Below are 12,161 nucleotides of genomic sequence, written 5' to 3'. Positions count from 1 at the left end.
TCCCTTCAAGGTGAAATTCAATGTAGAGAGAGGCAGCGATATGATGAAGTTGGAAAATGCCTCTAGAATCTCCTTCTAATGACCCCATAATCCCTCGAGGGGTAGAGTCTGTGCAACTGAATGGAGCTGAGTGTTTACTGCCCTTCCTGTTGCCAATGCGGAGTTTTGTTCGGCAGGTATATTCTCAGTGCACCCAGAGAAATATCTGCCTCTACCTAGGATCGAACTCACAGCCTCCTGATAGTGAGGCGAGAGCTCCACCTCTAGGCCACCGCACCACTCATGCCTCTAGAATACATCAAGGTAATTTCTACAATACACTCAGTCCTTGACGTACGACAACAATTGGGCCCAAAATTTACGTGATACATTTGCTACATGAATTTTGCCCAACTTTATGACTTTTCTTGCCACTGTTGTTAAGGGAATCGCTGCAGTTGTGAAGTCAGGAACACGGTTGTTAAGTGAATCTGGCTTTCCCCGTTGACTTGGCTTGTCAGAAGGTTGCAAAAGGGGATCCCTGTGACCCGGGGACACGGCAACCGTCGTAAGTACCTGCCAGTTGCCAAGCCTGTTTGAATTTTGATTGCGTGATTCTGGGGATGCTGCAGTGGTCGTTAAGTGTGAAGGCGGTCGTAGCTCACTTTTCTCAGGACCGTTGTAACTTTGAAGAGTCACTGAATGAACTTTCGTAAGTCAAGATTTACCTGTACACACAAAGACCCTTATGAAGGATGTCAATTTGACAAGTGTTCCCTGAAAGGAAGCTAAAATTGCCCAGCCAACTGGAAAATGGCATATGTTTTTTAAAACAAGTTTCTCTCCGGATTATCTCAATATCTTTCAGGAACAGGGGAAGCCACAATAATCTACTCCAGCAGCTGAAGATCTATCTTTGTAAAATAAAGTCAAACTACTGCAAAGTCAAGAAGGCCAAGGTATACTTGGAATAAAATGCACTCTTGATCAATATGTATTTGTGGGAAATTGTAGAAATTGACATTTCTAAATCTGAGAAAATAACATAGAACACTTTGGGTTTAAGTTATTTGTGTTTATTTTATATTTCTACAGCACAGACTTAATTTCGTCTGAACAATGCATGCTTTTTGATATTTATTTTAAATATTGCAAGAGGAAAAAGAAGTTTATTACAGTGACGACCTTTAAGCCTGGGCTGATATGTCGCAAACATATAACTTTATTCTGTGATCACTGCCACATTTAGCATAACAGTGGAATGAATGAATGAATGAATAAATATAAATATATATATATAAATATATATATAAATATATATATATATATATATATATATATATATATATATATATATATATATATATATATATATATATATATATATATATATATATATATATATATATATATATATATATATATATATATATATTTTCATTCATTCATTCATTCTCTAGTCAAGTGTAAAAGGTTAAACAATCCTTCAACAAATGGAAATGCAAGCTGCTTTCTTGTCCACATTTTCTAATGAAAACTCCCTAATGCCTACATAGGAAAAGCTAATTCAACACTCCATATTTATTGCTCTATGAAAGAAAGAAAAAATACAGACTTCGTGTAGCTGTTCATTTAGGTTTAATCAAACTAAAATGTATTGCCCTGCTTAAAATTCATTCCTGCCTTCTGCACCATGTACTTTGATGTTATTAAATGAATGCTATTTATCCACCACGATGCGAGAAGTCATGGGGAAGACTGTTGAATGATCGTTCCAGAAAACTGGTGGTTTGCTAACAAAAATTACTGAATTTAAGAGGATCAAAAGAAATCAGGTGCCTTTCCAAAAATGAAGTTCAATTTCAGGAAAAGAAAATATTTCATTGGATAGACCACAATAAAACATTCTGGAGATGTACAGGAGCTAAAACCTCATTGTCCTACCTAAACCCATGAAATCCAATGAGAACCTTCCATCTTAAGTCTGTTTATTTCAAGCCTGACTGCATGTAATTAGCCTACTTGTATTGTGTATAATTTACCGCCATGGGATGAAGCAATGGCCGTGATGATGATTATAAAACATTCAACCCTGGGTAAACCCTGAAATTTCTGCAGGTGAACGGATGATGCTTTCAACTACCATATTTTTCAGAGTATAAGATGCACCAAGATTTTGAAGGGGCAAATTTAAAAAAAAGCAGTTTTTGCATTCTGCAGACCTCGCGAAAATGGGCCCGTTTTTGTTAGGAGACTTGTAGGGTTCTCCTGGAGGCTGGGAGGGGGGCAAAAACGAGCAAACAACGGCCCATTTTTGGCTCATTTTTGCCCTCCCCATCCCCCGTGAGCACTCTGGAAGCCTCCTAAAGGCTATGCACAGCCATTTTTTGCAAAGAGGGCAAGGTTTCGGGAGGCCAAAAATGCTGTATTCAGTATATAAGATGCACCCAGATTTTAGCCCTCTTTTGGGGGTGAAAAAGGTGCGTCTTATACTCCAAAAATACGGTAGGTGGGTAATTTGCTTCTTTTCGTCACAAAACCAACTAGATATTTAGTATTTATCCTTGCCCTGCCCTAATCTTTTCTCGCCATTCGATGAAAACTGGCACCGAGAGATGCAGAATCTCAAGGAAATGCCAAAGTATTATCTAAAAAAAAACAAAACTTGGGCCTCTGAGGTAAGCACACAAGCGAACATTTTAAAGAGTCAAAAAATGTGGGAAACAACGCAGCATTTTCAAACTTAAAAATAAAATTACAGATGCTAACTTGGTATGCTCCGTCTTCCGTGTATGCATTTAATATGAAATAATGAATAATAATGGCAGCTAATTGGGAGTAGGGGAGGATGGAAATCTCAGAAAGGGAACTAAACAAAAATGGCTCAAGGCAAATACGTTTCAAGAACAACATAATTTCTTGTTCTTGCCGCACTATAACCCCACTACAAATGGGAGGGAGGGGGGAAAAAGATCGAATGAATGAGAAAAGTCTTTCTGCAGCAACCTTCCTTCTGTTCGCTATAATCCCTGTTTCTAATGCTATTATTTGGCACTTTTCTAAAAACTCATTGTGTTGAGATGTTGGATGTTCGACACAGCTTTCTGGCTAGACCATCCCTCAAATATCTTTAATATTTGTCCAAGGAACACAATACAATTAGAGAAACAATGATAAGCTCGGGCAAACATACAATGGGGACATTTAAGGGGGGGGAAGACATTTTAAACTCTGGGGTTTTAAATTTTGTGAACTCATCTGCTTTCTAAACTAAAGCAAAACACATGGGAAACCATCAATTAGAATCTACAGCCTGGCAGGATGCATTTCAAAACAAAATCAATTCTTCTTCTTCATTGTCAATCGTTACTTGCTTGAAAAGCCAAGAATATATTGCTCAATTTACAAACGTTATCAGGTGAAAGTTAAGGCTACATGCTTCTTAAGGCATAGTTATAGATGGAGATGCAGTCAAAACGAAACGGAAAAAAAAAAAAAAACACCTTAACCAGTTTTAGAATTCTTGTCTTCGGGTTTCTTATTGGAAAAACCCTCTGCAATCAGTCATCTGTTTATGGCTTCCAGGTTCATAAGAAATATTGTACTTTTATCTCTTTGTATACAATGTATTATCACGTACCCAGGTGTCAGCTTGAACAGGCCTGATGTTGCATAATAACACTTCTTCATAGTTTCCATAGTCACAAAATTTAACAACAGCAGTTGTCCCAGAAGAATGGAGAGCTTCGATTTCTGCCCGATAAAACTGGGGTGGGGAGTGGGTTGGGAGACGAAGGGAGAAAAGAAAAAAAAATATGTTTAAAAAAATGTCATTTTACAAAACAAGCGATTGCATATTTCAACGACTAAATCACAATCTGTGCATTCCCGCAGTGATAATACGGGTCGACTTACGAGTACAACGAATCCGAACATTTTTGTTGCTTAACAAAAGATGCTGGTCGAGCGAATTTTTGCCCCATATGCACGAACTTTCTGGGCACCGTTGTTAAGTGAATCGCTGAAGTTGTTAACTTAGTAACATGGTTGTTAAGTGAATCTGGCTTCAGCCACTGATTTGATTGTCAGAAGGTCGCAAAAGGGAATCCCATGACTTCGGGACAACTATGGAGATTCCCCATCATCTAGGTCATGTCCCAAAGGTGCTTTTTTTCAAGAGGCCACTGGACTTTCTGATTTTTCTTTGAAGAGGTTTCACTTCTCACTTAGCAATAGCAGTTAGACTTATATACTGCTTCATAGGGCTTTCAGCCCTCTCTAAGCGGTTTACAGAGTCAGCATATTGGTTCCACCACAAAACCGCGTTCGACTAAAGCGCGCTCGACGAAACCGCGTACCTGACGTCATCACAGCGCGACGAAAAAAGCACGCTGTGAATGCTAAAGCTAAAATTATCCCCTAAACCTAACCCCCCTAACCCTAACCCTTAACCTAACCCTTAACCTAACCCTAAACCTAACCCTAACCCTAACCCTTAACCTAACCCTAAACCTAACCCTTAACCTAACCCTAACCCTTACCTTAACTTGAATCGGCTTGCTTTCAAAGCGCTTTTTAAAACGCCCTTTTTTCTCCGCGGTCGCTGTTGTCGCACTGCTGATGATGTCAGCAACACGGTTTAATCGCGCACGCTTTAGTGGACTGCGGTTTTGTCGTGCCACGAGCATATTGCCCCCAACAACAATCCGGGTCCTCATTTTACCCACCTCGGAAGGTTGGAAGGCTGAGTCAACCCTGAGCCAGTGAGATTTGAACAGCCGAACTGCAGAACTGCAGTCAGCTGAAGTAGCCTGCAGTGCTGCATTTAACCACTGCGCCACCTCGGCTCTCTTCTTAAGAAGCTTCTTCAGCTTTGACTGGATGGAAGGATTTATACTCCTAGCAGATAGCTGGTCATTTGCATTCTTTTAGTGAGTCATTGAGGACACTTGGACGTTCATCTGTGTCTTCAGGTCATCTACCATATTTTTTGGAGTATAAGACACACCGGAGTATAAGACGCACCAAGATTTTGAAGAGGCAATTTTTTTAAAAAAAAGTTTTTGCACTCTGCAGACCTTCATGAAAACGGGCCCGTTTTTTTGGAAAAAAGAAAAAAAAGAAAAGGCATGCATAGCCTTTAGGCAGCTTATAGAGTGCTCCTGGAGGCTGGGGGAGAAAAAACGAGCAAACAACGGCCTGTTTTTCACTCATTTTTGCCCACCTCAGCCCCCAGGAGCACTCTGGAAGCCTCCTAAGGGCTATACATGGCTATTTTTGCAAAGGGGGCAAGGTTTCAGGAGGCAAAAATGCTGTATTCAGTGTATAAGATGCACCCAGATTTCCACCCTCTTTTTTGAGGGAAAAAGATGCGTCTTATACTCTGAAAAATACAGTATATCAAAATTGAACGGCTCTCTCTGAACAGAGTGGGAGGGATACAACATCATCTATCTCCAGTCTACAACACAGTCCTTTCAACAGTTCCAAGAAGGCTCCATACCCATTTGCGCCACTCAGGTGACCCTGAGGACACAGATAGACCTCCAAGTGGCCTCAACGACTCTCTAAAGGAATGCAAATGACCAGCTGTCTACAAGGAGTGCAAATCCATCCAGTCAGAGCTGAAGAAGCTTCTTGGACAAGAAGCAAAACCTCTTCAGAGGAAAACCAAAAAGTCCAGCTGCCTCTTGAAAAAAGCACTGTTGGGATGACTCCAGGACATTGCAAGCATCATATACTCTATGCCAGTTGCTGGACTAGATGATCTCCAAAACTTCCCTTTCCAACTCTGTTTTTTCTGTTATATCAGGAATGGTTTTCCATTTTCAATCATCAGTGTAACAAACCGAACCAATGCAGGTAGCCCTCGGCTTACAACATTCACTTAGTGACTGTTTGATGTACGACAGCACCGAAGAAAATGACATATGAGCCATTTTTCACCCTTATGACTGTCACATCATCCCCATGGCCATGAGACCAACGTTCAGACACTTGTCAACTGACTCGTATTTATGACGGTTGCAGTGTCTGGAGGGGGTCATGTGATCCCCTTTTGCGACCTTCTGACAGGCGAAATCGGCGGGAGAAACCAGGTTTACTTAACCGTGTCGTTTATTTAATAACTGCAATGGTTCACTTAACAACAGAGGTAAGAAGGGTCGTAAAATGTGGCAAAACTCACTTAAGAAATGTCTCATCCTGGGACGGTCACTGCAAACAGTCATTAAGTAGGAAAAAAATGGTTATGAGTCCCTTTTTTTCAGTGGTGTTTCTAACGGTATGGAGATTCTCAGTCACGGTTGTCCCAAAGGTGCTTTTTCAAAGGACAACTGCACTTTCTAGATTTTTTTGTTTTCTTTGATGACGTTTCCCTTCTCATCCAAGAAGCTTCTTCAGTTTTTGGGACTACTTGGAGGGGAAAAAAAACCTGAGGTATCTCACTTTCCCGAGAAAAACAATAATAAGCATGTAGAAAACTCAACGGAGAAATTGTGAGGCTTTCTTCCCCTGCAATGCCGTACCAAAATGACCTGCTTGATTCAGGAAGGGAATGAGTACTTGGAATAAATAATATATATCTAATTACAGTCTATATAGGAATCAATGTATCTGGCTTAACGAAGTATGAGATAAGGGGACAATTCTCTTTTTGTAAACAATGCAAAACTCTTTGTAACCATGCATTGGCTTGGTTCGTTAAAACGATTATTGAACATGGAAATAATTCCTGATGTAACAAAGGGTGGGAAGCGACCTTGGAGATCCTCTAGCCGAGCCCCCTGTTCAAGCAGGGGACCCTACGCCAAGGTTGGCGAACCTTTTTGGCAACAAGTGCCGAAATGGGAGCGCACGGGCGGGAGCACTGGAAACCGGAAGAGCAGTTCCCTGGCACGTATAGGTGCACCGAGAAGCTAAGCTTCCGGTTTCCGGCGTGCACATGCACCCCCGTCACCTGGTCTTCCTGAGTGCATGTATGCGCAAAGACTAGCTGGACGCCGTGCATGTTCACGCAGGAATCTGGAAGAGCAACAGGCGATGGCTGGCGTACCTGGAGAGATGGCTCTGCGTGTCACTTCCGGCACGCATGCCATGTGTTCACCATCACGGCCCTATCCCATTTCAGACAAATGGCTATCCAATCTCTTCTTTAAAAACTTCCAGTGTTGGCGCACCCATAACTCCTGGATGCAAATGTTCCACTGATTGATTAATTAATTAATGTCACGAAATGTTTCCTTAGTTATAGATTGGTTCTCTCCTTGATTTGTTTCCCTCCATTGCTTCTAGTCCTGATACTTTGGAGAATAGGTTGACACCCACCCACCCCCCATTCCCATGATGGGGAACTGTTGTGGCCCAGCAGGAGCCGTTGGAGCTGCCACCAGACTCCCGACAGCGAGGGGCCCTATGAGTCGGCTCTGGAGGATGTGGAGGACCCTGGACAGGGTTCCGACTCCGAGCAGGGTGCAGAGAGGCTGGTTGGTCACCAGGAGGCACCTGAGCCTTGGACCAGTGGGGAGGAGACGAGGGAGAGTGAGCCGAAAGCCAGTAGTGAGTTGTTCCTGGATGCTCGGCACCGAAGAGCTAATAGGCGTCAGGAACAGTTGCGCAAGTACAGGAGGTAATTGCACTCAGCTGGTGGTCATTAGGCTCCTCTCCAGACTATAAAAAGACTGCTTGTGCACACACCCCTCTTGCAGAAGTCAACGCATTGACTAAAAGTTGGAGAACTTCTGTAACTAGCTTGGCAGGCTGGATTGCTGCCAAGGCTAGTCTGAGTTGCTGCCAAGGTCCTTATCTGTTTGTTGTGCTTGGCTTTCAGCCACCGAGGTTTTGGTTTCTTGCTATTAAAGTACATTCCAGTTAAGCTTGTCTCGGCATTCGCTACTGGATGGAGGAGGGGGTCAGAACAGGGAATCTACGGCCCTCTCTGCAGGCACATGAGCTATCACTCCAGATTAGTTCAACCGTGCACGGACGTTGAACCAGCTGGTTCTCAGGTCTCTGCTGTGCATGCACGGGGGGCAGGGCGCATGCGGGAAATGTGCGTGCATGTGCGGGGGCAGGGGGCCGTGTGCATGTGCGGGGGTCATGCACACATGCGTGGGGGATGGGGCACATGCATGGGAGTGGGGTGTGCGCAGGGGGGGCATGTGGTGGTGGGGGCGCACGCGCATTGCATTATCGTTGCATTTCGGCAGATGATGACAAAAAAGTTGGCCATCGCTGCCCTATTCTTTCTGGCAACCGCTCAAATATTGGAAGACTGCTATCCTGTCACCCCTAATCCTTCTCTTCACCATATTAGGCTTACCCGATTCCTGCAACCATTTTTCATGTTTTAGCCTCCAGCCCCCTAATCATCTTTGTTGCATTTGCTTAGATAACTTTGTTATAAAGCTTTGCTGCATATGCTTCAGCACCATAATTCTTTGCCCTGTTTTTTAAGCTTAAACCTACCCTTCGTCAAAAAAAATAAAAATAAACAAAAACCGTAGGTCCAGCATGACTGAACAAAGATCTTTAATAAGCTAATGGGTCTTTTCTTATTGTAGCTGTCACTGAGACTTACAAAAATCCCAATTTCTGATCTGTTTTAGTACCGAATCACTTTCTTACAAGTCCTGGAATCTGTTCCAGGAATCACTGCTTGTTTTGAAAAGAAAGATTGCCCCAAATATCTATCTTGCTTAAGGTTTTATCGCGATCTCTTAAGAACGCCGGGGGGCCATAAAGCCTTGAGAAGCGAATCACTTTTTAGAGGCTGACTATCTTTCAGGAGTCTATCACTAATCTATTTGTCATCCCCGGAACTCAACTGCTTTTAAGAATGATTGTCTGCAGCTACCAATATGAACTCTGTGGCTCAGAAAAATATTTCTGCATATGCTATCTTAGAAGAACTGATTTGTTTTTATAGGGCAGAAAAGAACAGGACAGTTTTTACTACAAAGCTAATGTCCCTTTTTCCCGATTCAACTTGACAACCTTACAAAAAACAGGATGTACAACAGGTGTGTCAAACTCAAGGCCCACAAGCCGGATCCGGCCCACAGGGTGCTTAAATCTGGCCCAAGGGCCCAGCCTGGAAATAGCAGTGCCTTTGGCATCCAAGATGGGGCATGGGGGGGCATACAGTCCCCCCCATGCTCCATTTTTTGCCTATACGGCCTCCTGCAGAACTCTGCTGGCCAAATCAGGGCACAGGAGGCTGCATAAGCCCACCCCCGCACCCTGTTTTGGCCAGGAGGGTAGTGCAGGAGGCCATACAAGTCAAAAATGGGGGACTTGCGTGGCCCCCCACGCCCCGTTTTGGCTGGCAGGGTGATGCAGGAGGTGTCTGTACCCCCTCCCTCCTCCTCAAGTCAGCCCATGGAGGAAAACTACAATGCTGATTTGGCCCACGAAGAAATCCAGTTTGACACCCCTGATACACAAGCTTTATATATATATATATCTGTAACTTTAGTCGAATGTCTGTGGATGGCAGATCACTTGATCGGCACCTGAAGAGCCTTTAGGGACACTGGTATATTTCAGAATTTAGCCTGTGAATAGACCAGGCTGTCTTTTAAAAAAATATTCTGTACCAGGGTGGATAAAAATTGATGATTGTTTTAAAAAAAAAAACATTTTTTTTAAATTTTAATTGGATGTTTAAAAATTAATTTTTTAAAAAAATGCTTTTGGAGTGAAAAAAAATCTATCTAAAGATAGTTTTCTATTTAAGATACATTAATAATGTAGTTTATTCAGCATGAAACAGAGCTTAGTTATATAGCACGAAGCAATATTGGGAGTGTTTGTGAATCAACAGCAGGACAGAGGAGGAGCCGCTGCAGGAGAGAGATTGACAGTTGCTCTTTTAAAATTACGATTTAAATCGACTCGATTTAGATCAAATCCACCCTGTCCTGTACAGATAGTCCTCTGACTTACAACCCTCTGCTTAGTGACCAAATTTTCACTTTACAACCTTTGCACCATCTCCATGGTCACTTGATCAAAAATTCAAACGCTTGGCAACTGGCATGTACTCGCGATGGTTGCAGTGTCCCAGTGTCATGTGATCTCCTTTTGCAAGCTTCTGACATCTCCATATTTTCCCCCGGTTTAACTTTATAACCTTACTAAAAAAAAAAGCAACGATGACATTATCACCGACTCGGAACAAAAGCGTACCTTGTTGTCTTCCCAATAAAGAGCGAAACACTCGTCCCCCGGTTGCCAACTTTTCTCGTACTCTCCCGAAACAGGCGGCTCCAACGTTTTTTCCGGCTTGATGGGCCCAGATCGCTTTTTGGGACCGGAGTCATAGTACATTTTGACATCAAAGGGCATGGCCATATTTTGGGGAGGCATTTTAATCGGTCCGACCCGCCTCCCTTTGGGGAAATGTTCCAAATCGCCGTTTGGTATGGAACAAAAGGGATCAGTTCTAACCGGATTCGGGTAGTCTACGGGCAAACCGAATGGCTGCTCGTTTTTTAAGCCGGCAAAAGAATCATTCGCTAGGATCAACGTTTTCCTATCGCAGAAATTGTTGGGGTGATGGATCTGACTTCCTTGTTTCTTGTGGTTGTTGTCGGTTGGATCGTGGCCGGCAGAGTTCTCTTTCATTTCCACGAGCGACCCGATTTTCCCCGGCCTGTTCTGCACGGGGGTCTCCCTCCTCTTGAATGGAAGGTCCCCCGGATGACCGGCTGTAGGGTATCCAAAATCCTTCCGAGGGTAAAGTCTATCGCACTTGTTTTTCTCTTCGGTCCACTGATCGGGGCCCAGGGAATTCTGCCTTTCGGAAGGCCGGCTTCTCGGCATTCCGCTCCCGTCCGTGTTGTGTCTCGCGTTTTGACTATCTCTTTGAAAGCGCGGCGGCTTCTCGTTCCTCGGCTGCCGGGGTTCGTTTCGAGAAACGTATCTTGGATGGTTTTGTATTTTTACGCCGTTCTGCTCAGCGTTGGGCACTCTCTGGTGTCCGTGATGCTGCAATGCCACCCGTGCCTTTGGTTCTGCAAAGGAAGACACAACTTCTGACACAACTGATTTTTGACATTTATTTCACAAACAAGAGGGCAAGCTTTCAAAATACTGCCATGGTTCAATAGCAGGGGCCCCAAATGGTATAGGACGGGGTCAGCAAACTGCGGCTCTGGAGCCGCATGTGGCTCTTTCTTCCCTCTGCTGCAGCTCCGTCACCAATCGGCACAATTTTGAGAGTAACTTCTGGGGGGGGGAGGGAGAAGCACAGTGCGCCTGGAAAGACTCTATGGCAAGGGGAGGGTTTTCCAACTTATTTCCAGTTGTCTCCACAATTGATAGGGCTTTCGGTTATGACAGGTAGAGGAGAAAGGACGCTGCTCTAAGAGGAGACTCTGGTGGGGGAACTGAACTTCCAGTCAGCTCCAGAATTGAACAGGGCGCTTCCGGTTAGGACCTTTGTGGCTTCCAGTGTTTTTTCTGTCTGGAAACGGGTCCAAATGGCTCTTTGAGTGTTTAAGTTTGCCAACCCCTGGTATAGGGCACTGATGGCTAAACTTTTTGTCACTGAATGCTGTTTTGGGCCTAGTAGGTCTCCCTACAGCCTCCTGGGAGCAAAAACTGGCCATGAGGGGAGGGGGCGGCACATCCGCCCCATTCCCCCCTGCCCCCTCGAACATGCCCGTGACCACCCCCTCCCCTCGAACATGCCTGTGCATCTCCCGTATGCGCCCGCCCCGTGGGAGGCACCCGCACATGTGCAGTGGAGCTGAGTGGGGTGACAGCTCATGTGGCCACAGAGAGGGCTCTGGATCCTACCTGTGGCACATGTGCCATGCATGCCACAGGTTCGCTATCACAGGTACAGGATCTCCTGCTTGAGAAGGGGGTTGGCCTAGAAGACCTCCGAGGTTTCTTCCAACTTTATTATTCTATATATCAAACCACCCTATTATCATGCCTGATTTCAATTTGGTTTTCTTCATGGATGGAGGAACATATTGTGGAAGATACGCCACTAGATCTAAAGTTAACTCCTGACCATTACAATTTGATTGAAGCAATCAAAACATATATAAACTGTATTTATTCTGGCTTCATGAAAGCACTATTTAGATTAGGGTTTTATATCCGACATGCTTTGATTATACTTTTCTATTTCCATTTATTAAATTTATAGGCCGCCCAATCCCGGAGGA

General features: G+C 43.9%; 1 protein-coding gene across 1 annotated transcript in view; it reads right to left on the bottom strand.

Annotated features, from left to right (window-relative positions):
- Window positions 1-12,161, bottom strand: part of TDRD3 (tudor domain containing 3) — a 58,847-nt gene that overhangs the window by 14,335 nt on the left and 32,351 nt on the right. Inside the window, exons 11-12 of the mRNA XM_087726815.1 lie at window positions 10,168-10,994; window positions 3,620-3,745 (exon numbers count right to left, since the gene is read on the bottom strand). Coding sequence (XP_087582941.1) covers window positions 3,620-3,745; window positions 10,168-10,994 — 953 coding nt within the window. The remainder of the gene's footprint in view (window positions 1-3,619; window positions 3,746-10,167; window positions 10,995-12,161) is intronic.

Source organism: Thamnophis sirtalis, unplaced genomic scaffold, assembly GCF_051295495.1.
Source record: "Thamnophis sirtalis isolate CommonGarterSnake01/CBP01778 unplaced genomic scaffold, rThaSir2_p1.2 scaffold_12, whole genome shotgun sequence".
Taxonomy (NCBI): domain Eukaryota; kingdom Metazoa; phylum Chordata; class Lepidosauria; order Squamata; family Natricidae; genus Thamnophis; species Thamnophis sirtalis.
The sequence above is the reverse complement of the archived record's forward strand: the minus strand, read 5'-3'. Positions and strand labels throughout refer to the sequence as shown.